The sequence below is a fragment of the Balaenoptera borealis genome (assembly GCF_965194805.1).
Source record: "Balaenoptera borealis genome assembly, chromosome: 12".
Taxonomy (NCBI): domain Eukaryota; kingdom Metazoa; phylum Chordata; class Mammalia; order Artiodactyla; family Balaenopteridae; genus Balaenoptera; species Balaenoptera borealis.
Genome location: NC_138869.1, coordinates 70,262,437 through 70,288,499, shown reverse-complemented (window position 1 = coordinate 70,288,499; position 26,063 = coordinate 70,262,437). Strand labels below are relative to the sequence as shown.

The following is a 26,063-nucleotide window of genomic DNA, read 5'->3' as shown; positions in this document are numbered from 1 at the left end:
AGGAGGGGTCAAAGCCAAGAGTTCTTTCCATGAAGTCCCTTTCCCTGCATCCCTTCCTTCCCACCAGGGCTGGTCTGGTCCTACCATGTACTTTTCAGTGGGGTCTGACTGTGGCTTTGGAATTCCATGGCCCCAGACACCTAGGTGGGTACCCCCAGAGCTGGGTACCAAAGCTAGGACTTCAGCACCAGGCAGCAGAGGCATCAGAGACCCTGGGTACCTTGGCAAAGGCACCCCCCCACCATGGGGCTTTGCCCACTTGGAGCAGTGGATTGTGTGCTGTGTGTGGAGGAGCTCTGATGACATAACACAAGGTAAGGTAGAGAAAACAGAGTTCCTCCAGCCCACCCATCTTGAGGCCTGAGACCCAACCGGAGCCTGGGAGCAGTGCTCACACTGGTCTTGCTTGGCTACCGGGAGCCTACTTGCTCAGCTGTGGGCAGGAAGCCACCGGCAGCTCTTCAGGGCTTCTCTCATACCAGGGCTTCCTTCCCCCTGTGCCTCTGGGAGGGCAGGCCCACCAGTCGGGCACAGAGGCTGAGTGAGGTCTGTGCCCGGGATACAGGGCCAAGAGCCTGATTTGACCAGCCCTGCCACCAGGGCCCGAAGCTGAAAGGAGGGAGGAGGAGGGAGGGGCCCAGGTGGAAACTTGGAACTTTTATTAAATACTCATTCACCCGTTTGCCACCACCATCCAGAGCAGGAAAAAAAAATTATCAAAATGGAATTAAAAAAAATAAAACAAATTACACCCAATCCCCAGTATGTACAAGGTTGCTCCCTGCCTCTCTGCCACAGAGAGGCTGGGGAGCAGCTGGGGGTAGGGGTGGGGCGGGGCACCTTTACTCCAGCCACAGGCCCCTGAGCAATTCTGACTGCAGTGGCAGAAAGTCCCTGCTGCCAAGTGGCCAGACATCTCGGCTGGCCTCTGGGGAGGTGGTTATTGCTGAGAGGGGCAGTGCTGGGCCCAAGCTGCCCCTACTGGGCTGAAGGGCTGTCTGCCTTCTCCCCTAGTGGGCAGTGACCAGCTGGAGCAGAGGACCAGTCCCAAGAGCAGCCCCAGTTGCCACCTGAGAAGGGGAGTGGACCAAGGGCGGGAAGGGTGTTTTCTAGAGAGAGGAGAGGGTGCTCAGCTGATTTTGGGGGGAGGACACCCCAGTGCAGCCTGCTGATCAAGCTTGTCCTCCTTAGCTCCTGAGGATGACACACTCCCCCGATTCCAGCTGCTTGGCCCTTCTCTTGGGCAGGACCCCTGTGCCCTTCAGGCCATTTTCCTGCTGCCTTCTTGCCCTAGAGACCTGTGTGGCCACCTTCCACGTGTCAGCCACAGCCTGGGCCCTTGCAGGCAAGGATGCCTGTACGGCATGGCGCCTCTTCCAGCGTGGTGTGGGACCCGGCCCTCTCGGGCTCAGCAGCCGCTCTCCGAATCTGTGGTCTCCAGGGTCACAGTCCCTTGCTGCATGGCAGCAGTGGCTACGCTGATGGCCTCCTCTAAGGTCTGCTGCTCCTCCAGCTGTGGAGAAGGGGGAGGAGAAGGAAGGAGAGAGTGAGACCCTTCCTCCTAGATTCCAGTGGTAGTATATGAGGCCCACTTATGTGAATCTCCACCCACCCAGTGCCAAACACCTGAGAACTTAGTAGGGCCCCAAGAAACAGGAAGTTCACTGATAGAATCCTATTAGGCTAGACATGGTGAGGAGCCATGGAATGGTCCAGGGTCAGACAGAGCAGTTTGCGCATAGAAGGGGAATGACTGATTGGAGTAATCATCTACAAGTCAGCCTCCTTATTTTCCAGATGACGAAACAGGGACACGAAGAAATGAAGGGTTTAGACCACCAGGGAGACGGCCATCGAAGTTATCCTGAAGGTCAGAAGGGACTCCCTACCCTGACTCAGTCAAGAAAGAGCCTGAGACAGGTGTGTGGATACAGGCAGAAAGGGGTTTGTCCTCTGAAATGGGCTCTTTTTGAGCCAAATGCTGTCCTCTTCAAGACCTCCATCTAGTTCCCCTTCCCTTCTAGTTCCTTTCTCTGGCCACAGTATCCTACCAGACCTCTACTCACCTGCACTGCAATATGAGTTCCATTGGCTGTGGCTAACAACGCCACCTGTTGATGATGAAGGGATGCTACACTTGAGTCCTCAGCCACCACAGTCCCAGAGGTAATGATTGTGACCTGAAATATAGAAGAATGAGGTTTTCCAACACACCTACATTACTCTCCCAAACCCCAACCCAAAAAATCCCTCCAAGCAAGGTGGCTGGGAACAACCCAGAAGGAAATGAATAAAACCATTATGAGTCAGATTAATTAATTAGCTTGGGGCTCAGAGCTAAGTGGGGTTGTATTTTACTTTAATTTACAGCCAACTTAATTTAGGAATTTTGAATCACAGAAGGACAGAGCTGTAAAAGGTCCCAGAGATAATTTAATCCCCTCATTTGAAGATGGGCTAAAGTTCATGGAAAAGTAACTTGCTTATGGCAGCAAAGCAAATTTAGGGTAGACTGAGATTTAGAAACTGTCTCTTGACTCCCAGTGCAATGCTTTTCAACAAGAGTTGCTGACGACCCAGAGAAGATGTAGGGAAGACCCCTTATGTGTGGGAATCTTGGTCCTCGTATGAAGGCTTGACTAATTAAGCCTGCACTTTAGGGCTCATCCCACAGAAAGGAAGGACAAGAGAACAAGAAACCCCAAGCAAACCGCCTGGTCATACGGGCTGCGTCTGGGTGCCATCAGCGCTGACCATGGTGACTGTGTGTGTGCCAGATGTGGCAAGGTCATCATCATGACTAGGGATGGTGAGGGTGGTACTGCCGTGCTGGGTCACCATACTGATGGCACTCCCCAGTGCCTGCAGGTCTTCTGGTGACAGGCTGACCTGCCAACAGCAAGGAAGAAGATGAGCTGGGAGTGGAGGGGAGGGCTGTCTGAAAGCCCCTAGGCAGATGAATCTGCTCTCCCAGAGCAGGTTCGCTTATTGGTAAGCTAGATTAGCTTCTTGTCACAGGGTGGAGGGAGTCAGGACAAGCAAGTAAAACAGGCCCTAGGTTGCAAAGAGAGGCTACATTGGAAGAATTCTGCTGACCACTTCTATTCATCACCACTTTGCCTCAGGGCTCTGTTCCATGTAATTCAGGGTCTCCACCTAATTTCATCCTCCTATCAACCCCAAAAGTCATAAGTGCACTTGACAGTGAGGGTGCTGACAAAGGTCAGGTTATACTGCTGGCTAGAAACGCCAAGTTTCCAGATCCCACACCATGCTCTGGCCCGTATACCGACATGTCTCTCTTGAGAAGGACATCCAAGTGTTTCACTCAGATGAACAGGACCTGTCAGCCTCCAAGTAAAGAGGGAAGCTACTAACTGTGCTCCAGAAGTCACAGAGACTGAGCTGGAAGCATGAGGAAGAGGTGGGGGCCTGTGTTACAAGATTTGGTACCCTCGGCCTCAGCTTTCTGAGATCCATAAGGCTAAAAAAGAGAAACTGGGTGGACGTGGGGCTGTTAGAACTTGGAGCTCCCCAGAGAGAGTGGGAGAGGCTACCAGCCAGAGTGGCCCACCCCACCTCTACCCCCAGGGTCTGTACCTGCTGGGCACCATCCTGAGTGATCAGAGCCACCTGGGGGGCCCCATCTTCCTCGGTCACCATAGCCACTTGGGCAGGGATGTCATCACCCTCTTCTTTCACCTCCGACAGGTAAGCAATGCGGGGTCGTTTGGGTAGTGGGTTCTCCTCGGCTGCAGAGGCGGCTGGGAGAGGAGAGCCCAGGCTGACACCTGCCACCAGGTGGTCACGGGGAGGCCCAGCCGGTCCCCACTCTCACCTCCTGCCCACGCCCCTCACCCTCGAGCTGCTGTTGCTCATAAAGGGCCTGCTCGCTCTCCTCCGTGGCCTCCAGCTCGCCGTGGGCGCTGCGCTTGTGCATGGCCAGGGTAGAGGTCTGCCGGTAGGTCTTGCCGCAGGTGCTGCAGGTGTAGGGCTTGCAGTGTGTGTGCACCACATGGTGCTTATACAGGCTTGAGTACTCGGTGAAGCGCTTCCCGCAGCCTGGCACCGTGCAAACGTATGGCTTCTCCCCTGGGGACACTGGGCTGTGAGGGGGGTGGGACCTGGGGCTGGCAAAGGGGAAACTAAGGGGATAGGAGTGGGGGACAGGGTTGGTGAAGGGAGAGCCAGAGGGAGGAAGAGGGACTGAGATCTGGGACTCTGAATGGACAGAGTTGGGGAAGGTGACCAGTGGAAGGCAGGGGGAACGTGAGCGTGGGACCACGGAGCCCAGAGACAAGGTGGAGAGAAAATGGCAGGGGCAAGGCCGAGGCTAGTGAAGGGGCTGGTGGGGGCGCTGGGGGCTTGTGAACAGAAGAGGCAGGAGATAGAGAGGGGTGACTGATACGTCAGGTACGATGGGAGAGTGAGAGGACACATGCGTCTGAGAGATGACACAGAAGGCTGGACAGGGACGTAACACTGGGGAGGGTGAGGATACACGGGAGTCACATGGACAGTGGATGAGGTGAGGAGCTGAAGATGACATTTCCCTCTGCTTTTTCCCCATCACGCCTGACCCTGGCCTTTTTCTGGGAGCTCAGCTGGAGTGGGAGAATTTCGGGTGGGTATAGAGAGGCAGCAGGGAGCTGAGAGGGCCAGCAATGCCCGTCAGATTGGACCTAACTGCTGAAGGAGGAACCGCTCACTGCAAGTGAAAGAGTGGTTCTGGGGATATGGCCGAAACCACCGAAACCCCGTGCCCTGCCCACGGACCAGCCTGGAATGACGTTCTGGGCTGTGCGTCGAGAACATGTTTAGGTCAGAAGCCTATGGTAGAGGGGGCTGGGGCCTCAGGGGTGGTCCTTGCATGCCAGCTGGCCCACCTGTGTGGATGCGCACGTGATTCTTGTAGTTGGTGGCACTGGTGAAGCCACGGCCACAGTGGGGCTCGGGGCAGGTGTAGGGCCGCTCGCCCGTGTGGGTGCGCACATGTACCTTGCGGATGTTAGACGTGGTGAAGGAGCGGCCACAGCCCTCAAAGGGACACCGGAAGGGGCGTTCACCTGTGGAGATGGGCTGTGTGAGGGCGGCTCTGGAAGGGGTCCTGCGGAGCAGGGAGCAGGGCGAGCCCTGGGCTCAGAGCCGGGTCTGAACGGGGCAGGGCGGGCAGGGCCCAGCCTACCGGTGTGGGTCCGGACGTGCTTCTGCAGGTCTCCGGAGGTCTTGAAGGCCTTGCTGCACAGCTCCTCTGGGCACTTGTATGGCTTCTCACCAGTGTGGGTGCGCACGTGGCTCTTCAGCCCATATCCTGTCCGCGTGTGAGACGGAGGGAAGGAGGGGTGAGAAGAGCATTGGGTGGGGCCTCATCCTCCACCATCTCTTCTTCCTAATTCAGAGGCTCTCCATCTTCAGGTCTGCTCTGCGAGGCTCCGGACCTCCTCTGGCACAAGAAGCCTGTGTCTGCCTCTATCCCACCCCTGCCTGGGCAGGTAAGAGGGGCTGGAGAAGCCCACTCTGCTCTCCTTCCCTCTCCAGGGGCAGCTGGTGCCATTCCAGAACCAGTGTAAGAGGGAACCTAGAGAACCTATGCCTAAAGGGCCTCAATTCAGAGGGAAAATGAAGCCTAGAGGGACGCAACCGACCACCTGGCACCCCCAGCTGGTGGGTGTCAGGGCTGACGCAGAGGCAGGTCCCTCTGCCAACCCCCAGCTCCTGCTGCCTCTTGCCTCTGTGACAGGGTTTCCTCCAGAGACGGCGCCCTGCGTCAGAGCACTCCGACAGCAGTCTCTCCAGGAAGGCAGCCCGGTGCTTGGCTTCCTTGAGGGAGTTGCCAGAGCTAATCTAGAACCCTCTCCCCTCAACTGGAAGCAGTCCACCTTGGTTCCCATCCAGGTAGGTTACCTGTGGCAAAGGCCTTTCCACAGCTGGGGAAATCACACCTGTATGGACGGTCACCTGTATGAGCTCTCTCATGCACCTGTGAGGACAAGCAATCATGTAATTCAGAGGGACAAGGGTATGAATGGGCAGTTTAGTTCTCGTTAGGGCCCAGAGTATCAGCATTGGCCACCTCCTTTATTTTGCTTCCTCTTCAGCTGAGATGCCCCCTCCAGAGAGCCTTCCCTGATTCTCTTCCCTCCTGCATTCTTCATGTGTGTCAAAGCCCTCTGTGCTGACTTTTCTGTACACTCATCTCTTCCTTCCAGGAGGCAATGAGCAACTCGAGGTCAGGGACCAGTTCCAGTCAAAGCGGGAAGGCAGAATTACAGCCTGCTGGGAAGATGGCAAGGCTAAAAGCTCTCTGCAGCAACCTTACCTTTAAGTGATGAGCGGTGGTATAGAGACGCCCACAGCCCTTGTAGCCGCAGCGGAATGCTCTGTCCCCAACCTGCTGTCCTTTGCCATTATGGGGAGCCTGGCTGTCATGCAGAACCTGAGGAAAAAAATCTTGGGGTCCCTATATGTATTCTCCTCAATGAAAGAAGGGAAGAGGTAGGACACAGGACCCAGCTGGCCCCTTAAGACCCAATAAACAGGGTTAAACCTACCAAGGGGGAGAAGTGCAACCTGGGTGACAGATCCAGACAGACGGAACAGACACCGGGGCATGCTGCAGCAGAAATGGGGCTGGCATGTGGAGTCACCACCCAGCTCTGATGGACAGAGGAACGACTAAATGTCATAGGGGCTGTGACAGCTTTGGGAGAAAGGGTATCTCCTAGACGGCTAGGTAAGGTGAGGGAGGAGTGGTCTGAACAGCCACACTTGAGCTGGGTGGTGACTCCACATGCCAGCTGCCCCTTCTTTTGACCACCAACCTAGGAGGCGCAACTCTGGACATGTTTATCCTCTGATGGGAGGAGATCCCTCCCTCCCTGGGGGAAACCTGTGTTTGGAAGGGGCATTAACATGTGGCTTGCTGTGGGGATGAGCTCACCTGTGTTCACCAGAAGTGAGGTGGTCACAATCAACAAACCGCAGAAGTGCCAAGGGCAGGGGCCCGAAAGTCCCACCAGAAGCCTCAGCTCTAACCACGGCACCCGGCTAACTAACAAGTCGTTCCCTTCCCCTTCTCCTGCGAACACCCTTTTCACACCAGCCTCTGGCTTCGTGGAGCCCTTACTGTTCTTCTGCTTTCCTGGGCACAGTCCTGCTGGGACTGTCCCTTAGTCTTTGTTTCTGGGACACTATGGCCTTCCAAGGAGCTCCTGAAACAGAATTCCGGAAGTCGTGGTGAGCAGGACACAAAAGAGGGAGACCAAATCCATGGCAAGGTCTGTCTAGTCAGCTCCAGGTCAACGGGTCAAGCAGCTGACAAAGTTTCATGGACACTTAAGCAGCTGGTGGGTGGCAGGAGAGGGTCACAGGTGGTCAGGCCTGCTCGGCAGGCTAACCCACTCAGGCGTTCAGATTTCATTCCCATGTCCCACTGGCTCTTGAGGTAATCAAGGGAATCAAGGAACTTCAGGGCTGGAAGCGACCTCTGAGATCATCTGGCCCCATCTCATCGTATGAGACAGGAACAAGCTGAGGCCTAGGAGGGGAGTGACTTACCCAAGGTCAGACTAGGTAGAGGCCGAGCCAGCACAGATCTCAGGGCTCACAATTTAAAGCTCAGTTGTCTTTCCAACGTCAGTAAGCCTCAAATTAGGCTTCTAAAATACACCTGAAGGAACTGGAGTGGGAGTGGGCATAGCCCAGAGGGGCCTACTGCAAAGTTTTATGCTTCAATTTGAAAAGACAAGAGGATTTCCTCTTCTCTTTTATGATACAGACACATTAGTTTTATTATAAAAATAACTCCCCCCAGTCTTTGGGTAAAACGGGTGTTCCAGGAAGCCCTGCCACATCTACCCTGAGGCACTGCTGTTCATGGGGAGAGGGAGCACCCTGGTTTGGAAAGCTCACAGATCTCTGTACTGGTTCCCCCTACGGCAGGACCACAGCCCCAGCAGAGAGAGCTTAGACTGACTGATGTTTGGAAAGCCAAGATCCATTTCTTTGCAGCTGAGCTACTGTGCAAGCCTTGTGTTCCAAGAATCCCAGCTGCTCTGTTACATCTGCTCTTGTCACTGCCTACTGAGGTTATTTTCCCAAATGACTTAATGAGTCGCAGAGAAGAAATAAATACAAGAACATCTGACCTCGGTGGACTGGAAAACTAATAAAATTCACTGGCAAGGCAAGAGCTTTCTCAGACAGTACAGCCAAAGTGAAGCTGGGCCTAAATTCCCACCGTACGGATATCGCTGTTTCCTACAGCTGCCTTCCCTCTGCACAGACAGTATAAACAAGCGTGAGTGTACACAGCTGTCGGTGGCCCTGGCCAGGCTGTGATGCTTATCCGAGACGATGACGTGTGAGAGATAAGTCGGGGGAGCCAGTGTGGAGGGGCAAAGGGAGTAGCCCCGGCCATGTCCAGGCACAGGACTGCCCTTGTCCTCTAGAAAGGTGGCAGAATTGGCAGGGCCAAGAGAGCTCACCTTGCTGGCGTACTGCTCCAGGGCCACCACTGTGTCCGTGCTGAAGCCCTCATCATCCTCTGTGGCCAGGTCCTCCAAGCCCACCTCTGTCTGCACGGCCAGGATGGTGCTGTCGGATGGCACAGCCACGGGGTGATGAATGTAAGCAGTGGAGCCATCTTCCAGCTGGACGGCTTCCAGGGCACTGGGGTCATAGCCCTCTGCAGGGAACATGCGGTTAGCCCAGACGCTGCACAAGGGCAAAAGACGCGGCTGGGACCTGGGCTTTAGGTAACGAGAGGTACATATACCAAGGAGGGTTTTAACCTCGGGTTTCTCCTGGTCCCTCACTTTAGCAATTCACTCGGGCTGGCCTTCCTTCTGGGGCAGCCTCTCCTAAGCATGAGGTCTCCTATGCAGTACCGACTGGGAACTCACAAGCTCCGTGAGGACCTGAGGGGACCATCATCTTGGCCTAGATGACCACAAGAACCTCCTAACTGGTGGCCCCTCACCCCCTAGTTCCCTCCAGGCAGCAGAGCATCCAGAGGGATCTCTGCAGGACACAAATGCGATCACGTTACCTGAGGCTCTAAACAGTTCAACCATGTTCCATTTGTCTCAGGATAAAGACCAAAACCCTTATCCTGAAGCCCCACTGCTCTGGCCCCCGCCCTCTCCATTGAGCTTCATCTCACCCACTCTGCCCTCAACCCCAGTACTCGAGCTCCTAGTAGTTCCTTGGACGTGCCATTCTTTCTCCCCACCCACCCCCGTTTCCGGACCACACATGCTGTTCCTTTTGTCTGGGGTACTGAACCCTCCCTGCCACTGCTCTTCCCCAGCTAAGCCCACTTCACCCTCCAGCACTCAGCTCAAGTGTCACTTTCCCAGAGAAGCCCTCCATGAGCCTGAACTCCATTTGCAATGATCAGTTCATCATGATGGTTCATTTCAGGCCTATTTCCCCCACTAGATTCTAGGAGAGCAGGGGCTATGTCCGACTCTGTTCTCTCTTGTATACTCCACACCTAGTACCATGCCTGGCACGCAATAATTGCTCAAGAAACTACTTGTAGAAGTAATAAACCATTATTCTTCGATACCTTAAAAGCTTAATTCTTTTTTTTTTTTTTTTTAAAAGCTTAATTCTTAAAAAAAAATGATAGTTAAGTTTTTAGTCCTGGTCTTCGATGACGTCATTGGGTCCTATTTAAAGGCCTAAGAATTTGTGGCTGTGCTGGAGCCAAAGCCGCCATCAAGGCCCAGGCTACAGACCCCCATGCTCAGCCTCCCGGGGGCAGAAACAGCTGTTCCTGTGGTCCACGCCAGGGAAGGCAGGCGAGCCTGCTGAATCAGGTGAGCTTGGAGACCACAGCTCCATGTCTCTGCCCCAGCTCCCAGGGTGCACAACTCCAACCCCCAACCTCTGCCAGTTCTGCTTCCCTTCCTTCTTGCCAGTCGTGATAAGTGTGACCCCACCTTTGGGTGTGCGGTGTATGTAGGCCATGCTGCCATCTTCCAGCTGCACGGGCTGTCCATCCTCAAAGGAAAGAGGTTCTGTAACGAGAGCAATGCCTGCCTTTCTCTGGAGCTCGGTGTCACAGAGGGGGGTCCTTCAGTGGGGGCTGCCTGGCCTGCCTCATGAGGCAGGGGTGTCTCAGGATGCCCTCACCTTTCTGCACTGTCACTTGGTGAATGTATGCAGTGGTCCCATCCTCGAGCTGGATCACTTGCCCTTCAAGAAGCTTCTCTCCTGTGGAGGTGGAAATAGAGAGAAGCGGGCCAGGCCCAGAAGAGGGCTGAGGGACACATGCCTGTTTTAGCAGAGGCCTGTTGGAGGCACAGACCGTGTGTCTAAGCACAGGTGACATTCTCCATGTTATCTCATTCCCTCCCTCCCTCCCAGGCCTGTGCCTCAGAGGTACCGGCGGTAGAGACGTCCTGCCATGAGGAACCCTATAGCTCCCAGCAGATTCCCTTCCTGTCACTCACAGGAGGAGCAACTTCCTTTATTATTCTACCCACACCTGGCAAAGTGGGGACTTCCAACCTGGCAGTAAGCTGCTGAGACTGAGCTAAATGGCAAACAAAGGATGCCCTGAAATGTGGAAAGGCCCCAGTGGGTCAAAGTTCAGATCTGACTCAAACTAACTAAATTAAAATACATTCCCTTGTCTCCCACTGTGGCAGTATGCCAAGCCCTAGACCCTCTGATAAGGCAATATAGTTTAGAGGTTAAAAGCAGTGGGCTCTGGGGCTTCCCTGGTGGCGCAGTGGTTGAGAGTCTGTCTGCCAATGCAGGGGACACGGGTTCGAACCCTGGTCTGGGAAGATCCCACATGCTGCGGAGCAACTAGGCCCGTGAGCCACAGCTACTGAGCCTGTGCGTCTGGAGCCTGTGCTCCGCAACAAGAGAGGCAGCGATAGTGAGAGGCTTGCACATCGCGATGAAGAGCGGCCCCCGCTTGCCGCAACTAGAGAAAGCCCTCGCACAGAAATGAGGACCCAACACAGCCAAAAAAGAAAAAAAAGAAAAAAAGCAGTGGGCTCTGGAACCAGTCCAGGCCTCCTGGGTTTGAATTTCAGCTCTACCTCTTACTAGCTGTGTGATCTTGGACACCTTATTTAAACTCTCTGTGCCTCAGTTTCCTCTTCTAAGAGCAAAAGGCTCTTAGGTTTAGAATTAGAATTAGATAGGCCTCTCCTTATGTCCAGTGAGTTGAGAGGGAGAAGGGGTAAAGGAAGTGAGAAAGGGAAGAAGGAAAGGGAGACTGAAGACTTAATGACATGTGCTTTCTTTGTTCCTTTCTTTGCAAGTTTCAGGTTTAGGAATTTGAGCTCCTATGATGTGGGAGAAGGACCAGACAGCTACTTCTGGCTCACCTCTGGTGATGTCTCCCACTCAGAAGAATTCCCAAACTTGTCCCCAAACTGAGTTTTCTTGGGTCAGTAACTAACAGTTCAGCAACCCAGCCAGAGGCAGGGAAGGTGGAGACAAAGGTAAGAAGTAGGAGTGAAAGGCAGTTGAGACAAGGGGAGAGCGACTCCCCCTCTTCCCTCCCGCCCAGCAAGCAGTAAGCTACCCTGCCTTTTAACACTTTAGCTGTCCTGGCAAGGGCACCAGTAGTACATGGGGTTCTGAAAGTATCATCAGAGCTTCTGCTAGCGGAGTGGGTACTGCTTCAAGGCAGGAAACAAGAGGTTGAGAAGAGTTATTTGGGAGAAAATTTCAACCTTGAATTTCCTTTAACAAGCAGAGATGACAATGGGGAGAGGCAGTGGGGAGAAGAGCTGACCGTCAGGGCCCTCATACCCCACTACAGAGGTGACCGCATGTTCGTTTGCCTGGAACGGTGCCAGCACCGTTATTCATAGCACGCTCTTCCACTCTCCAAAGTGTCGGCTTTGAATAACAGGTTTCACACTTACCCTAATTATAGGTAAGTGTCATAAAATTTTAGGGCTTTCGGCTGGCTAAGCTGGGCCCAGGCAGAGCTGCCTGCTGACAGAGATGAAAGTGCCCTGGTCAAGGGCATCAGAGGAGCTCACCAGCAAGAGAGCTGCCTTTCAGGACAGTGAGGTTCTGGTGCCTGAGGGCCAACTCTGCTCTCAGTAGTGTGAAATCTGTTGTGTGTGAGTGTGTGTGTGCACTCATGTAAGCACACACTACAGCACCATGGAGGAGGCAGAGAACAGAGCCAGGAAGAGTGATAAGAGGAAGATATAAACGGAGAGGTGGGGGAGGCAAAGAGATCCAGACATAAGAAGACAAGATGTAAGAAAAGAGTGTGGCTTCCGCAGGCCAAGTGTTGCCACTTGTTTTTTATTCATTCAGTCAACCATTAATTCATAACAGAAGACTGAGGCATGGGAAATACCTGGGTCCACAGAGTAAACACAGCCCCATCTATAGTTCCTAAGTTCTTCCATCCCACTGAGACTGCTGCAAAGGGGCAAGACCTGTGATGGGAAGTCTGCAAACAGAGGGTTGCAGGCTTCACAAGTATTCTAGAGAAGTTCCATTACCACGAAAATGAAGTCAGCCAGACCCATACATCATCATATGGAAAGAGCTTATTGATGAGTTTAAGGGGCCTCTTTGTCGTCGTCAGGAAGCAGATGATTTAAAATGAAATCAACAAACAATTTATCTGTAAGCTTGGGACCTGAAATACATTTTGACAATGTGTTGAAATGGAGGAGGGCAATGTTACAATGACAGTGCAGTCACGTGGATGGCGGTGCTCACAGAGTCCAGAAATGACAAAATAAAGAGTAGGAATGAGGCGGTGTTTGGCCAGTGCTGTCCAAGAAAGACACGCATGCCATCTGGCAAGCCTGAGAATGCTGGCGAGAAAGACAGAGGCTGTCAGGATGGTGAGTGTCCCTGGCCAGAAGGCCCTGCCCTTCAACAACGCTCTGTTCTGACTCCACGCCCTCCTTGAGAATCTGAATTTCAGGTAAATCTGAATTTCAGATAAACAATGAAATTTTTTTAGTACTTGGTGCTATTACGTTACTGTTTTTAATATTTAATCCCATGTTTATACATGTCTTCCTCATGCAGTATGTGGAACATACTTATACTACAAAATTATTCGTTGTTTATCTGTAATTAAAATTTAACTAGGGCTTCCCTGGTGGCACAGTGGTTAAGAATCCGCCTGCCAATGCAAGGAACATGGGTTCGAGCCCTAGTCCGGGAAGATCCCACATGCCACGGAGCAACTAAGCCCGTGCACCACAACTACTGAGCCTGCGCTCTAGAGCCCGTGCTCCACAACCAGAGAAGCCACTGCAATGAGAAGCCTGCGCACCGCGACGAAGAGTAGCCCCCGCTCGCCACAACCAGAGAAAGCCCGCGCACAGCAACGAAGACCCAACGCAGCCAAAAATAAAAATAAATAAATAAAATAAAATAAAATAAAAAAATTTAACTGTGTGCCCTGTATTTTTATTTCTGGTCACCCTAGTGGGGTCTAAGGCATGAGATCTATGCTTGGGTGCCCCCTCTGAACCTAGAAGAGTATCCTGTACATGGTAGATGCTCAGAAGATAGTTTGACTGCTTAAACTTGCTTAAATTAAAATGAACTGCTTCTAGAAAGCACTGAGAAACTGGAAAAGCAGGAAGTCACAACCAGCACTGTGTTCATCCATTCCAGAAATATTTATGAACTACTCACCACATGTAAGGAAGTCTGCCTTTCAGAGGTCTTGGCTCCTATAGCTAGGCTAGTCCGATTTTCTAGCCTGCCTACATGGCATTTCATTTTAAGGAGTTCCCTTTCCACCAATCACCTTGAGAGATTCTCATGCAGAGCAGGCTGTGGCAAGCAGGCTGGAAGGCAGGGTGGTCGTGAGACTCTGGGATGGGGACAGGGCGGGATTCTGAGGTCCCCGGAAATACCTTTGATAGCTTGCTGTACGTAGGCCGTCGTCCCGTCACTGAGGGTCACCGTCTGCAGCCCCAAGCTCTCCATGGCAAACTCCTGCTCGTACACTCAGACATGAAGTTGTCTTCTTCCCGGCACTGAGAGCCACAGCTGAGGTCAGAGATTTCCTTTGGCGTCACAAATCTGAGAAAACGGACAGTGTCATATTATGAGCTGTACGGCTTCCTCCTGCCGTAAGGACACACAGGGACAATGAAGGAGGCCAGCCAAGAAAAAAAAGAGGCGAATTCTTCAAAGTAGAGAACTATGTTGGTTTTTATTAAGAGAGTTCAAAATATACACACTTAAGAATTCTAAAGGTTGAGCATGCAAGAGAAGCATGCCAGCCAAATTGATTGTAAAGTAAGATTTCATTAATCAAAACCCACTTTTAAACTCGCTCCCCTTAGAAGGGAGCCCCACTGAAGGCAGGCGGCCAACCCCACTGCTGCTGGTTCTCTGTGACCATTCTGACATCTCTACTGTGCTCAGATCTATCCATTCACCAGCCTTGTAAATATCACACAGGCATCACAAACAGCACAAGTCCCCAACAGAACTCACAATGGTCCCCACCCCAAGAACTGTTCCACTCCCAGTATCCCCTATCCCGGGGATGGCATGTCCAGCCACCCAGAATCAGTGGGGGTCATTCTTTTTTTTTTTTTTTTTTGGCCACATGGCTTGAGGGATCTTAGTTCCTGGACCAGGGATTGAACCCGGGCCCTAAGACTGAAAGCACGGAGTCCTAACCACTGGACTGCCAGGGAATTCCCAGTGGGTTCATTCTTGATTCTTCCTTTTTCCTCAGAAGTCTAGGTACACCACCATCTTACATCATACACAAAAATTAACTCAAAATGGATTAAAGAATTTAATGTAAGACCTGAACCCATAAAACTCCTAGAAGAAAACATGGGTGGTAAGCTCCGTGACATCAGTCCTGGCAATGATTTTTTCGGATTTGTCACCAAAGCAAAGGAAACAAAGGCAAAAATAAACAAATGGAACTAAAAAACTAAAAAGCTTCTGCACAGCAAAGGAAACAATCAACAAAATGAAAAGGCAACCTATTAAATGGGAGAAAATATTTGCAAATCATGTATCTGATAAGGGGTTAACATGCAAAACATACAAAGAACTCATATAACTCAACAGCAAAAAGCCAAACCATCCAACTGAAAAACAGGCAGATGATCTGAAAAGACATCTTTCCGAAGAAGATATATAGATGGCCAAAAGGTACATGAAAAGATGTTCAACATCCCTAATCACCAGTGAAATGCAAATCAAAACTACAATGAGATATCATCTCACACCTCTCAGAATGTCTATTACCAAAAAGACAAGAAAAAACAAGTGTTGGCAAGGATGTGGAGAAAAGGGAACCCTTGTGTGCTATTGGTGGGAATGTAAATTGATTACATTGGTGGGAATGTAAAATGAAAAAATTAAAAATTTGATCCAGGAATTCCATTTCTGCATATTTATCCAAAGAAAACAAAAACCTTAACTTGAAAAGATATATGCACCTCCATGTTCACTGCAGCATTATTTACAATAGCCAAGACATGGAAACAACCTGAGTGTCCACTGACAGGTGAATGGATAAGGAAGTTGTCACGCGCACACGCACACACACACACACACACACACACACACACAGAATGGAATATTATTCAGCCACAAAAAAGAATGGAATCCTGCCATTTCGACAACATGGATGCACCTTGAGGAAGGACATTATGCTAAGTGAAATAAGTCAGGCAGAGAAAAAACAAACACTATGATCTCACTTATATGTGGAGTCTTAAAAAAGAAAATCTAATGGATTCATAGATACAGAGAACAGATTGGTAATTGCCAGAGGCAGGGGTTGGGGGTAGGTAAAATGAGTAAAGGGAATGAAAAGGTACAAACTTCCAGTTATAAAATAAGTCCTGGGGGATGTAATGTACGGCATGAAGACTACAGTTAATAATACTGTAATGCACATTTGAAAGTTGCTAAGAGAACAAATCTTAAGGTTTTATATCACAAGAAAAAAAAAATCTGTAAATGTGTATGGTGCTGGATGTTAATTAGATTTACTGTGGCGATCATTTCACAATATATACAGATATCGAATCATTATGATATACACCTGAAATGAATGTAATGTTGTATGTCAATTATACCTTAATTTAAAAAATTAAAAGATAGACAAAAAAGTCTAGGTACCTAATTTCAGATGAGTATCACCTTGTACCTCTTGACTAACGTAAGAGCCTCCTAAACATATGTCCTCAATAAATTGTTGCCCGTTTCCTATTCATTTTGTAATACCGTGTCAGAATGTCTATGTACAGATCTAAATCTACCACTTCCTTGATTCAAACTCTTCAGTGGCTTCCTACCACCCTAAGAATTCATTCACCTCGCAGGCAAGGCTGGTCCCCTTATAAGTCCCTGCAGCCCTGGCTACTACCTCTTCCTGGCACTCACAATCCTGGAGTCACCTACCTCAGTACTTATCACTACCTCTTTAACACATGTTGCCTACACAAGACTTTGGGCTCTAGCCTGGTTCCTGGTTCACTGTGGGCTCTCCACAATTCCTTGTTCAGTGACCTACCAGGTCCTTGTGCCAGGAGGGAAGCGCTGGAGTGTCCTACTGGCAGCACTCGCTCTGCGTCTGCCGTAGTACAGAGCGTACTAGAGCCTCTGCTCTAGGCTCAGGGGTTAAGATACTCTTTGCCACCCATCCATAGAATTCTCCTGGACCTGGAGTCTGGACTTCCTGCTTGATTCTCACTACCTGCCAGCTGATCTTCTCAATCAGTGCTGCCCAAACTGTTTTCACATCAGGGCACCCAGAGAGAAGGATATTTGTGTGTCACACTTTGGATGCTGCTGCTTGAAGCCAGGAGCAACCAGCTGGGGCTTTGGCAGCCCGAAGGGCTGAGTGGATCAGTATTTTGACTATAGCCCAGTTGTGACACACTGGTTGGGATACTCTACCCTAGACTTGGCATCTCCACTAGAATTATTCATTCATTCTGTCCATAAACATTTACTGAATGGGCTAAGCTCTGGGGATAGCACTACTACTACCACTAATAGTGAATATTGCTGGAGAGCTAACCATGTACTAGGCATTTACATATAGTAACTCGTTTAATCCCCAAAATGGTCCTTTAATTAAATACTATTATTATCCTCATTTTACAGTTGAGGGAGTTGAAGCCCAAGCCATTAACTTGTTCAAGGTTGCACAGCTAATAAATGGAAGAAGAGGATTTGAATCCAGGCCATCTGGCACCAGAGTGGGCTCTTAAGTAATCTACTCTGCTGCCTAATACAGAGGTTTTTAGCTGGAGTTTATGAACCCTGAAGCCACCTGGTAATACTTTTTTGGTGTGTGAGCTTGTACATTTTTCTGAAGAGGGGAGAGTCCATGACTGTCATCTGAGTCTTACAAGGATTAAAGGAGGTAAAGAACCACTGGCCTAGGAATTCCCACATCTGACTCCTCTTCTTTGGTCTACTAGGATCCTGGCAGTGACCCCCATGTTGCCCAGAGTCCTGATAACCCCCACATGGTCCCTATTTCATGAAAGCTCTGGTCCTGGCCTGTTTTCATCTGCTCCAGGAACTTCAACTTTCATTCTCTTGATCAGGGAGAGAAGTGTTTTTGGTAACCTGTTTTCATATAAACAGCATTGTGTCAGAAATAAGAATACACCTGAGAGACCTAGGTCGAAAACAAAGCAGACTGTAGGTTGAAAAGGGATTACAAAATGGCCTCAGATCTTTATGGCTGGGCCCTGTGACTGCTGAAGCAATGGTTGGTTTGATTTAGCTCATCTGTATTCTATTGAGACCTTCTGAGGAAAATCTGTGCCATGGTTAAAAACACAGGCTCTGGTGTCAGCCTTGGTTCTAATCCAGACTTTACCTCTTTGACGCTGTGTACCCTTGGAAAGTAACTGAACCTCTCTGAAACTTAGATACTACTTCTAAAAAATGAGGATAATAGTGGCGCCTTCTTCAAACGTTGCTGTAAGGATAAAATGAGGTCACATACGTCAGCATTTAGCACAGTGATGGCACACAGGAAGTACTCGAGAAATTCTGGCTCTGAGGAAGGGGATGGAAGAGGAACCTAAGGGATATGCTTTTGAAGCAATGGGTATTTCTAAAACAGCCAAGAGTACTGGCAACAGCTCGGGACCAGAAGTCTGCAGAAAGCCTTTTAACCTCGATTCTATCTTCTGTGACTGCCTCTTAATCTGTAAAATAAAGTGTTGGTCCAAATGACCCTAAAATCCTTTCCATTGTTCGTGCTAATAACACTTATCAAATATATAGTCCTTAATGTGTCAGCTGCTGTTCAAAGCACTTTACCTATATTAACTCTTTTAATCTTAAAAATAATCCTATGAGGAAGTAGGTACACTATCCCCATTTTACAGATGAGGTGACTGAGGCTTAGAGGTGGAGTAATTTGCCCAAGGTCCCAGAACTAGTTAGTGCTGAAGCCAGGATCAAAGCCAGGCTGGCTGGCCACAGAGCCCATACCTCTCAATATCTGGTGCATTTCTTCCTTTTGCTAATCCACTGTGACACAACATCAGCTCTCAAAACGCTTGAATACTGGTTGTTTAGCTTTCATCTCACCCACTGCAACTTAAAACCAGTTCTTCTCGACCTGACCACATGGAAAGAGGGAATAGCTGGTAGCCACATTTCCCAAAATAACACTTTTTAGACTCAAAGAAAACAAATCTCCACTCTTTTACATGTTCTCATGTCCAGGCTAAATACAGTTTTCCTCCTTAAGCCTCATAATATACACTTTCAAAACAGTCTACTCTTGCTCTTCTACCATTCCCTGGTCTCTGAAGCCGCTTTCCAACAGAGCCTGACAGCAGGTGAGGAGAAGGTGCTTCCTGGCTGCCAGGCATGTACAAGTGTCTAATTGCCATTTGTCTCCCTTTCTTTTGTTAAATGATGAATCCTCCTGTGCCAGTACTAAACCAACAACAGTGACACTGGCAGAGCCAAAGAGAGGCTTGTGACTGCCTCAGGATGGCTGGGTCTGAGCAGTTTCCGCCTGTACTTGACATTTCAGATTCATAACTCCCGTGGCCCTCTGAGAAAGAGTAGGGGGAGGCGGGGAGCAGCGGCAACTGCTATGTTTTCTCCTTGGAGGGTGTAAGTTATACCAGATCCCTAATGACCTAAGCTGGGTATAGGGGAGAGCCAGTCTGGGGGAAAGGAGGGAGTGGGGAATAAGAGCATGACAAAAGGTAGGGATGAAAAGGGAGACTGACACTCCCAGAATTATCAGCAAGTCCAGTTCCTGTTTGTTGCATTTTTAAATGAACTTAACCTACTGTTTGCTCTGATGCAGGAAACAACCCTATGGCTTCATAATATATAAATGTGTTTCCTATTGTAAACATAAATTTTAATTACCAGTGAGATAACATCTAGAAAAACTTTTTTGACACATAGAATCTTTAGGTCTCTCTATGAAAAAAGATGTGCTTAAATTGCCTCCCCAAAGCAGAAAAATAAGAGAAATGACAGACGGGAAATTAAAGAGTAGCCATGTATTTGTGCTTCTCCACTTGGTCATGGTTTAGATCTAATCTGATCCACACCCAGGCTGGGCTTCGCCTTGACTACAGGCACCTGTTCACTAGTCTACCATTTTCTGCTAACCCGAACTCCCTGGTCATTTGGAACAAGGCTTTCTGTACTCTGCCTCAGCCAGCCCAGAGGGCAACTGTATTGAGAAGCCAAAAAAGAGAAAAACAGAACATTTGCTTGGAAAGAGAAGAATGTTCAACTTTGAAAAAAAAAAAATGACAATTTTCACTCAGATAATTCTTCATTTGGAAATATAGAAAACTTCTCAGAGAGGACAAAGCGACATTAGGTTGGGAGGGATGAAGGCTGAGGGAGTCAAGTGGCAAACAAATTAGAACTGGATTTGGAAGAGCTGTAGTAAAATGATTCAGTATTTGTGATTATAGAAGAAGACTTCAATGCACACACAAAAAGCTTAGTGAAACAGGCTTGGTTCTGTGGGTTTCCAAACACTAAAGAGAAAACAGGAAATTAATAACAGAAACATATTTAAAACATCAGCTAAACATCTCTTTCCAAAAGGCAAAATGATGTTAAAAGCCCAAAGCACTTTTTAGTATGGTTCCTATTTGGCTACTACAATTTTATAGGTTTGAATTAGTCACAGAAAAGGGAGTATTTAGGCAAAGTGGATTATTTTCAATTCCAAAAGGGCAATGAAAATGCATACTCCTTTACTGCAGACCGGCATTCATTTAAACTAAAACAGATAACTTAAAAATCTAATTTTCGGCCAAATGTTTAAGTGAATTTTAACACCTTAGTTTGTAAACATTCAACAGAGCAATCATGGGGGAGTTTCAAACCCACCTTTAGTCCATGAAAAGAAAAGTGCAGAATAAAGGCAATTTGGAAGGGTTACCCTAAGGATATCACTTTACATCAACAAGCAAATTAATACAGATATGATGAGGTTACATCTCAATTGTTTCTGGAATTCAGCTTGGGATCACTGCTGGCTTGAGAAGGGCTATTTGAAAATGAAACATTCCATCAGCATCAGGAGGAACTGGGTCATCGCGGTTATTTAGACACGTCATGTTATTTAAAACATCACCCTGGGGCAAAAAGGTTAAATTTATATTACCAGTTCATCAAAATGGAACAATATCCAGATCTCAACCAGGATAAGAAGGGAGTTTTGGACTTCTGAAGCATAAGAAAATCAAGTCAAAAGGAAGAGTTGGCTTAAAAAAACCCTCGACATTAGGGGAAAATACTAAAGAAATAAAACATAACACATGATATTAAAAACACATATAACTGATAGATAACTAATAAGGACCTACTATATAGCACAGGGAACTCTACTCAATACTCTGTAATGACCTATATGGGAAAAGAATCTAAAAAAGAGTGGATATATGTATAACTGATTCACTTTGCTGTACAGCAGAAACTAACACAATATTGTAAATCAACTATACTCCAATAGAAATTTTAAAAAAAACACATGTAATTGAACTGTACACTTAAAAATGGTTAAGATGGCAAATTTTATGTTCTGTATATTTTACCACAATAAAAAAAAACTAGGTGGAAAAAAAAACCACATGCAGACACTCACAAACCTCCAAGAACATTATCAAATTCCCACTGGACAAATAAGGCTACAATATGAATTCACGTAAGCAAAAAACACTAATATTAAAAAAAAAGTTTAATTAGTAATTAAAGAATAAGAAAGAATAATCATGAGGATATTATACTTATCAAATTACCAAAAATCAAAGTAAAATTGTTCACATCCAACAGACAATGAGATATCACTACACACCTATTACAGGAGCCAAAATTCAAAACACTGACAACACCAAATGCTGGTGGGAATGCAAAATGGCACAGCAAAATGGTATTCTGCAAGACAGGCAGTTTCTTACAAAGCTAAACATATTCTTACCATAAGATCCAGAAATCCTATTCTTAGGTATTTACCCAAATGAGTTGAAAACTTATGTCTGCAGAAAAACTTGCACATGGATGTTTACAGCAGCTTTATTCATAATTGCCCAAAACTGGAAGCAATCAAGATGTCTTTCAATAAACAAATTGTGGTACATTCATACTATGGAATATTACTCAGCAATAAAAAGAGCTATTAAGTCATGAAAAGACATGGAGGAACCTTAAAATGCATTTTGCTAAATCAAAGAAGCCAATCTGAAAAGGTTACATACAGTATCATTCCAACTATATGACGTTCTGGAAAAGGAAAAACTATAGAGACAGTGGAAAGATCAGTGGTTGCCAAGGGTGTGGGGTGAGGGGAAGAGGGATGAACAGGTGGAGCACAGGTCATTTTTAGAGCAGTGAAACTATTCTGCATAAATCTATAATGGTGGATAACTGACATTATACATTTGTCAAAACCCATAGAATGTACAACACAAAGAGTGAACCATAATTGCAAACTATGGACTTTAATTAATAATAATGCCTCAACATTGGTTTATCAATTGTAGCACATATACTACACCATTGTAAGATGTTAACAGGGGAAACTGGGAACTGGGGGCAGGGGGTTGGGGAAGAAGGGAGTATATGGGAACTCTCTGTACTTTCTGTTCAGTTTTTCTGCAAACCTAAAACTGCTCTAAGAAACAGTCTATTAATTACAAAAAAAAAACAAATTGAACCATCAGTGTTGGCAAGGCCAGGAGAGGCAGGCGCAAGCATGCATTGCTAATGGCACTACAGGGGCTCCAGGTTCTCCAGAGAACAATCTGTCAATGCTTAACCCCACCAGGAAAGGTTCCGGATCTGAGATCTAATCATCTCATCTTCATAATTCATCCCACGAAAAGAATGGACAGAAAACAAGAGCTACTTGCACAGGATGCTTGTTTAAACGTTTCAGACAAGAACCACCAAGACCATCTGGATTAGTGGAAGAGGGTTAACAAATCAACGCTAAGTGAAAAAAGATGAGGCTGAACACACATCCAGCTCCAACTCGCAGAAACCTAAACTCCAAATGAGAAGAGGGCAGAAGAGGCCAAAATGAAATTAACAGTAGTGCTAAAAGGAGGGGGTATAATCTTTAAAAAAAAAAAAAAAAGTCGCTGAAATGAAAAGATACCAGCATTGAGCTGAGAGGCAGCTCTACAGTGGACACTAAACCCGTCTGCTTGGTTGCCCAGCTCCACCCTCTGGGAGTTTTCCTTTACTCTCCCCACAGCCTTCCTATGATTGATACTACTGGCATCTCATCCCTCCTTGGTTCTGCAAAGACAGATACCTATTCTTCCTCTAATTTATGCTAATTTAAGTACTGAGGTAGGGAACTTCTTCCTCTAGGATTTTTTCTTCCTTTCTTCTCTTATAACCACCAGAGGTATATATATATATATATTTTTTTTATGGCTGTGTTGGGTCTTCGTTTCTGTGCGAGGGCTTTCTCTAGTGGCAAGCGGGGGCCACTCTTCATCGCGGTGCGCGGGCCTCTCACTATCGCGGCCTCTCTTGTTGCGGAGCACAGGCTCCAGACGCGCAGGCTCAGTAATTATGGCCCACGGGCCCAGTTGCTCCGCGGCATGTGGGATCTTCCCAGACCAGGGCTCGAACCCGTGTCCCCTGCATTGGCAGGCAGACTCTCAACCACTGTGCCACCAGGGAAGCCCAAAATATATATTTTTAATTGTGGTATTCTTTCAACTGGGCTGTGTGGTGCTTTGTGTGTCTTGTGGAATAGAGTGTCACAGTGGGGCCCCATGATTCAGTATCCTATGTTGAAGGTAGTCTGTATATTCTTAACTCAAAGCAATGTCCCTGTGTGACTTCCCTGGCTGTCCAGTGGTTAAGACGCCGCACTTCCACTGCAGGGGGCGCGGGTTTGATCGCTGGTCGGGGAACTAGGATCCCTCATGCCATGCTGCAGCCAAAAAAAAAAGAAAAAAAGCAATGTCCCTGAGGCTGTGGGGAAACAGGCACAGTCTTACATCGTTGGTGGGAGTATCATTGGTATAAGCTCTATGTCGGGCAATTTGGCAGTTATCAATCAAAATTACAAATGTACACACCATCTGACCCAGCAACTTCATGTCTAGTCTACAGGTAGATGTACATGTATGAAAAATGGCACACGTCCAAGGTTATTCATGGAATCCCTGCATGTAATAATAGCAAAAAAATTCCAAACAGCATAAATGTCTATCAATATAGAACTTCCTTATTATGTAGACATAAATAAATGAGGATGTTCCTTACATACTGACATGGAAAGATCTCCAAAATATATTGAATAAAAATTTCAAGGTACAAAACAGTGCCTTTTGTATGCTGCCACTGCCATAAAAAAATCTATGGAAAGACAGTGAAGCAATTACTAACCAAGGTTGCCAGTGGAAGGAAAACTGAGTGACGGGCACAGCGATGGAAGGGTGACTTTTCACTGCATATCTTTCACTTACAAAAAAAATTTTAAGCCCTGTGAATGTGTTACCTATGTAAAATAAATAAATAAAAATATAAGAATAAAAGAAGAAAGTCTAAAAGCAAGCTTTGCACTCCTTGTGTTGGCTAGAGGAATATCTATGATTCTCCCCTAACAAGGCATGGCTACTCCAGGGCTGACAGGATAGATTCCATGATGTACTGGTTTGTAGCAAAACCACATCTGAAAACTCAGCTTTCCAATTCATGGATGCCATTCTCAAGTATCAGATGGAAACCTGATCAAGCTGAGCATGAATCAACAGCAAATCTACACAGGACCTGAGGACATACTGACTCCCCGGCCTGGTATGTCCCCAGGCAGGTCAAGAGGGTGGGTCTGGCTGAAGTGGCAGATGAGCAGGGGCTGCTTTTCTCCCTCACTGCTTCTGTGGCTTTGGGACAGTACCTCCTAGATTGAAAGGATGATCTTCTCAGACAGAGAGAACTCTGGTCTTAGGTACCCCTGCCACACCCTCTACATCTAAGCCTTGGGTCAGTTCTACAATCTCAAAGAGCTCCCAGTTCCTTGAGCTTATCTTAACTGCATGGGTCTCATGCTTTATCAGCTATCCCAAAGCAGCAGGGACTTCCAACAAATGAAAAGTTATGCAGTACCAGGCTAACAAGTTACATCTGCACTTCTCTGAGATGAACCATTACGGAAGGCAAGCGTTAACCGGGAGGCAGTAGAAGAAGCGCTCCGACTTCCAGCTGGTGTCAGTCTAATACACTGAAGCTTTGAAACATCCCAGATCTTTCTGAACTATAAGTGAGGAGCCCAAGTAGGCCCTGCACTTCGAGCAGCAAAACAGAGACATAGGATTTGTGAGACCCTCACATGGACACTCACATTTCTATACCTTGATTGATAGCTGCCAGGGCAAGAGGCATCTGATGTTTTGTCAGTAGCTTAAGGCCACCAGTTAAAGATAATGGTTTCCGGACTTCCTTGGTGGCGCAGTGGTTAAGAATCCGCCTGCCAATGCAGGGGACACGGGTTCGAGCCCTGGTCTGGGAAGATCCCGCATGCCACGGAGCAACTAAGCCCATGCGCCACAGCTACTGAGCCTGTGCTCTAGAGCCTGTGAGCCACAACTACTGAAGCCCACGCGCCTAGAGCCCATGCTCCGCAACAAGAGAAACCACTGCAATGAGAAGCCCACGCACCGCAACGAAGAGTAGCCCCAGCTCGCCACAACTAGAGAAACCCCGCGCGTAGCAACGAAGACCCAACACAGCCAAAAATAATAAATAAAAATAAATTTATTTTAAAAAAAGATAATGGCTTCAGCTGCACTTGGATTTGTAGCTCAGTTGTTCTTTTGTTTTTTTTTACTCACCAGAACAAAATTTTCCCATTCTGTTAAGTGAAAGATGCTAGTTACATATCCACTCTAATTTTGTGAGTGACCAGATCATTAAGATGGGCTATATCTCGTATTTTTAAATTTTATTTATTTATTTATTTTTGGCCACGCTGCACGGCATACAGGATGTGGGATCTTAGTTCCCCGACCAGGGATTGAACCTGTGCCCCCTACAGTGGAAGTGCACAGTCCTAACCACTGGACCGCCAGGGAATTCCCTATATCTTGTATTCTTGTTTAGCTGGTCAGAGACTCTCCTTAAAATATAAGCATCAACATCTAAATGACACAAGGATTAGATGTCTGTGCTTCCAGATGCAGTGAAGGGATTACTCTTCCAGGTATTTTTTTTCCTTAAACTCAACTTTTTTGGGGTGAAAATCACACATCCTACTTTCTGTTAAATTGATTATAATTTAAGTTCCTGGAGAGCATGCATTTCAGCTTAATCAGCACCAAACAAAGAATGTGCCCACAGACACTAAATGAATAATACTACTAGGTCACATAACTAACTGAACTCTTTAGCTCAAATTTGAATCCTAAATCAACCCTACTTATTGTGAATTAGATCTAAGTGAGACCAGATTTGAAACCCTTCATCTAGGGACTTCCCTGGCGGTCCAGTGGCTAAGACTCTGTGCTTCTAATGCAGGGGGTGCAGGTTCAATCCCTGGTCGGGGAACTAAGATCCCACCTGCCTCGTAGTGCGGCCGAAAAAAA

General features: G+C 47.7%; 1 protein-coding gene across 6 annotated transcripts in view; it reads right to left on the bottom strand.

Annotated features, from left to right (window-relative positions):
- Window positions 1-637: 637 nt before the first annotated feature.
- ZNF76 (zinc finger protein 76) overlaps window positions 638-26,063 on the bottom strand; it is a 31,922-nt gene continuing 6,496 nt past the window's right edge. For 2 of the 6 annotated variants that reach the window (XM_082345076.1, XM_082345075.1), the window contains exons 2-14: window positions 13,878-14,046; window positions 10,141-10,221; window positions 9,948-10,025; window positions 8,487-8,686; window positions 6,320-6,436; window positions 5,905-5,980; window positions 5,186-5,311; window positions 4,887-5,066; window positions 3,859-4,092; window positions 3,601-3,764; window positions 2,725-2,889; window positions 2,067-2,180; window positions 638-1,513 (exon numbers count right to left, since the gene is read on the bottom strand). In XM_082345076.1, the coding sequence (XP_082201202.1) occupies window positions 1,409-1,513; window positions 2,067-2,180; window positions 2,725-2,889; window positions 3,601-3,764; window positions 3,859-4,092; window positions 4,887-5,066; window positions 5,186-5,311; window positions 5,905-5,980; window positions 6,320-6,436; window positions 8,487-8,686; window positions 9,948-10,025; window positions 10,141-10,221; window positions 13,878-13,950 (1,713 nt within the window). In that variant the 5' untranslated portion in view covers window positions 13,951-14,046 and the 3' untranslated portion in view covers window positions 638-1,408. The other 4 variants (XM_082345074.1, XM_082345079.1, XM_082345077.1 and 1 more) reach the window with 4 other exon arrangements.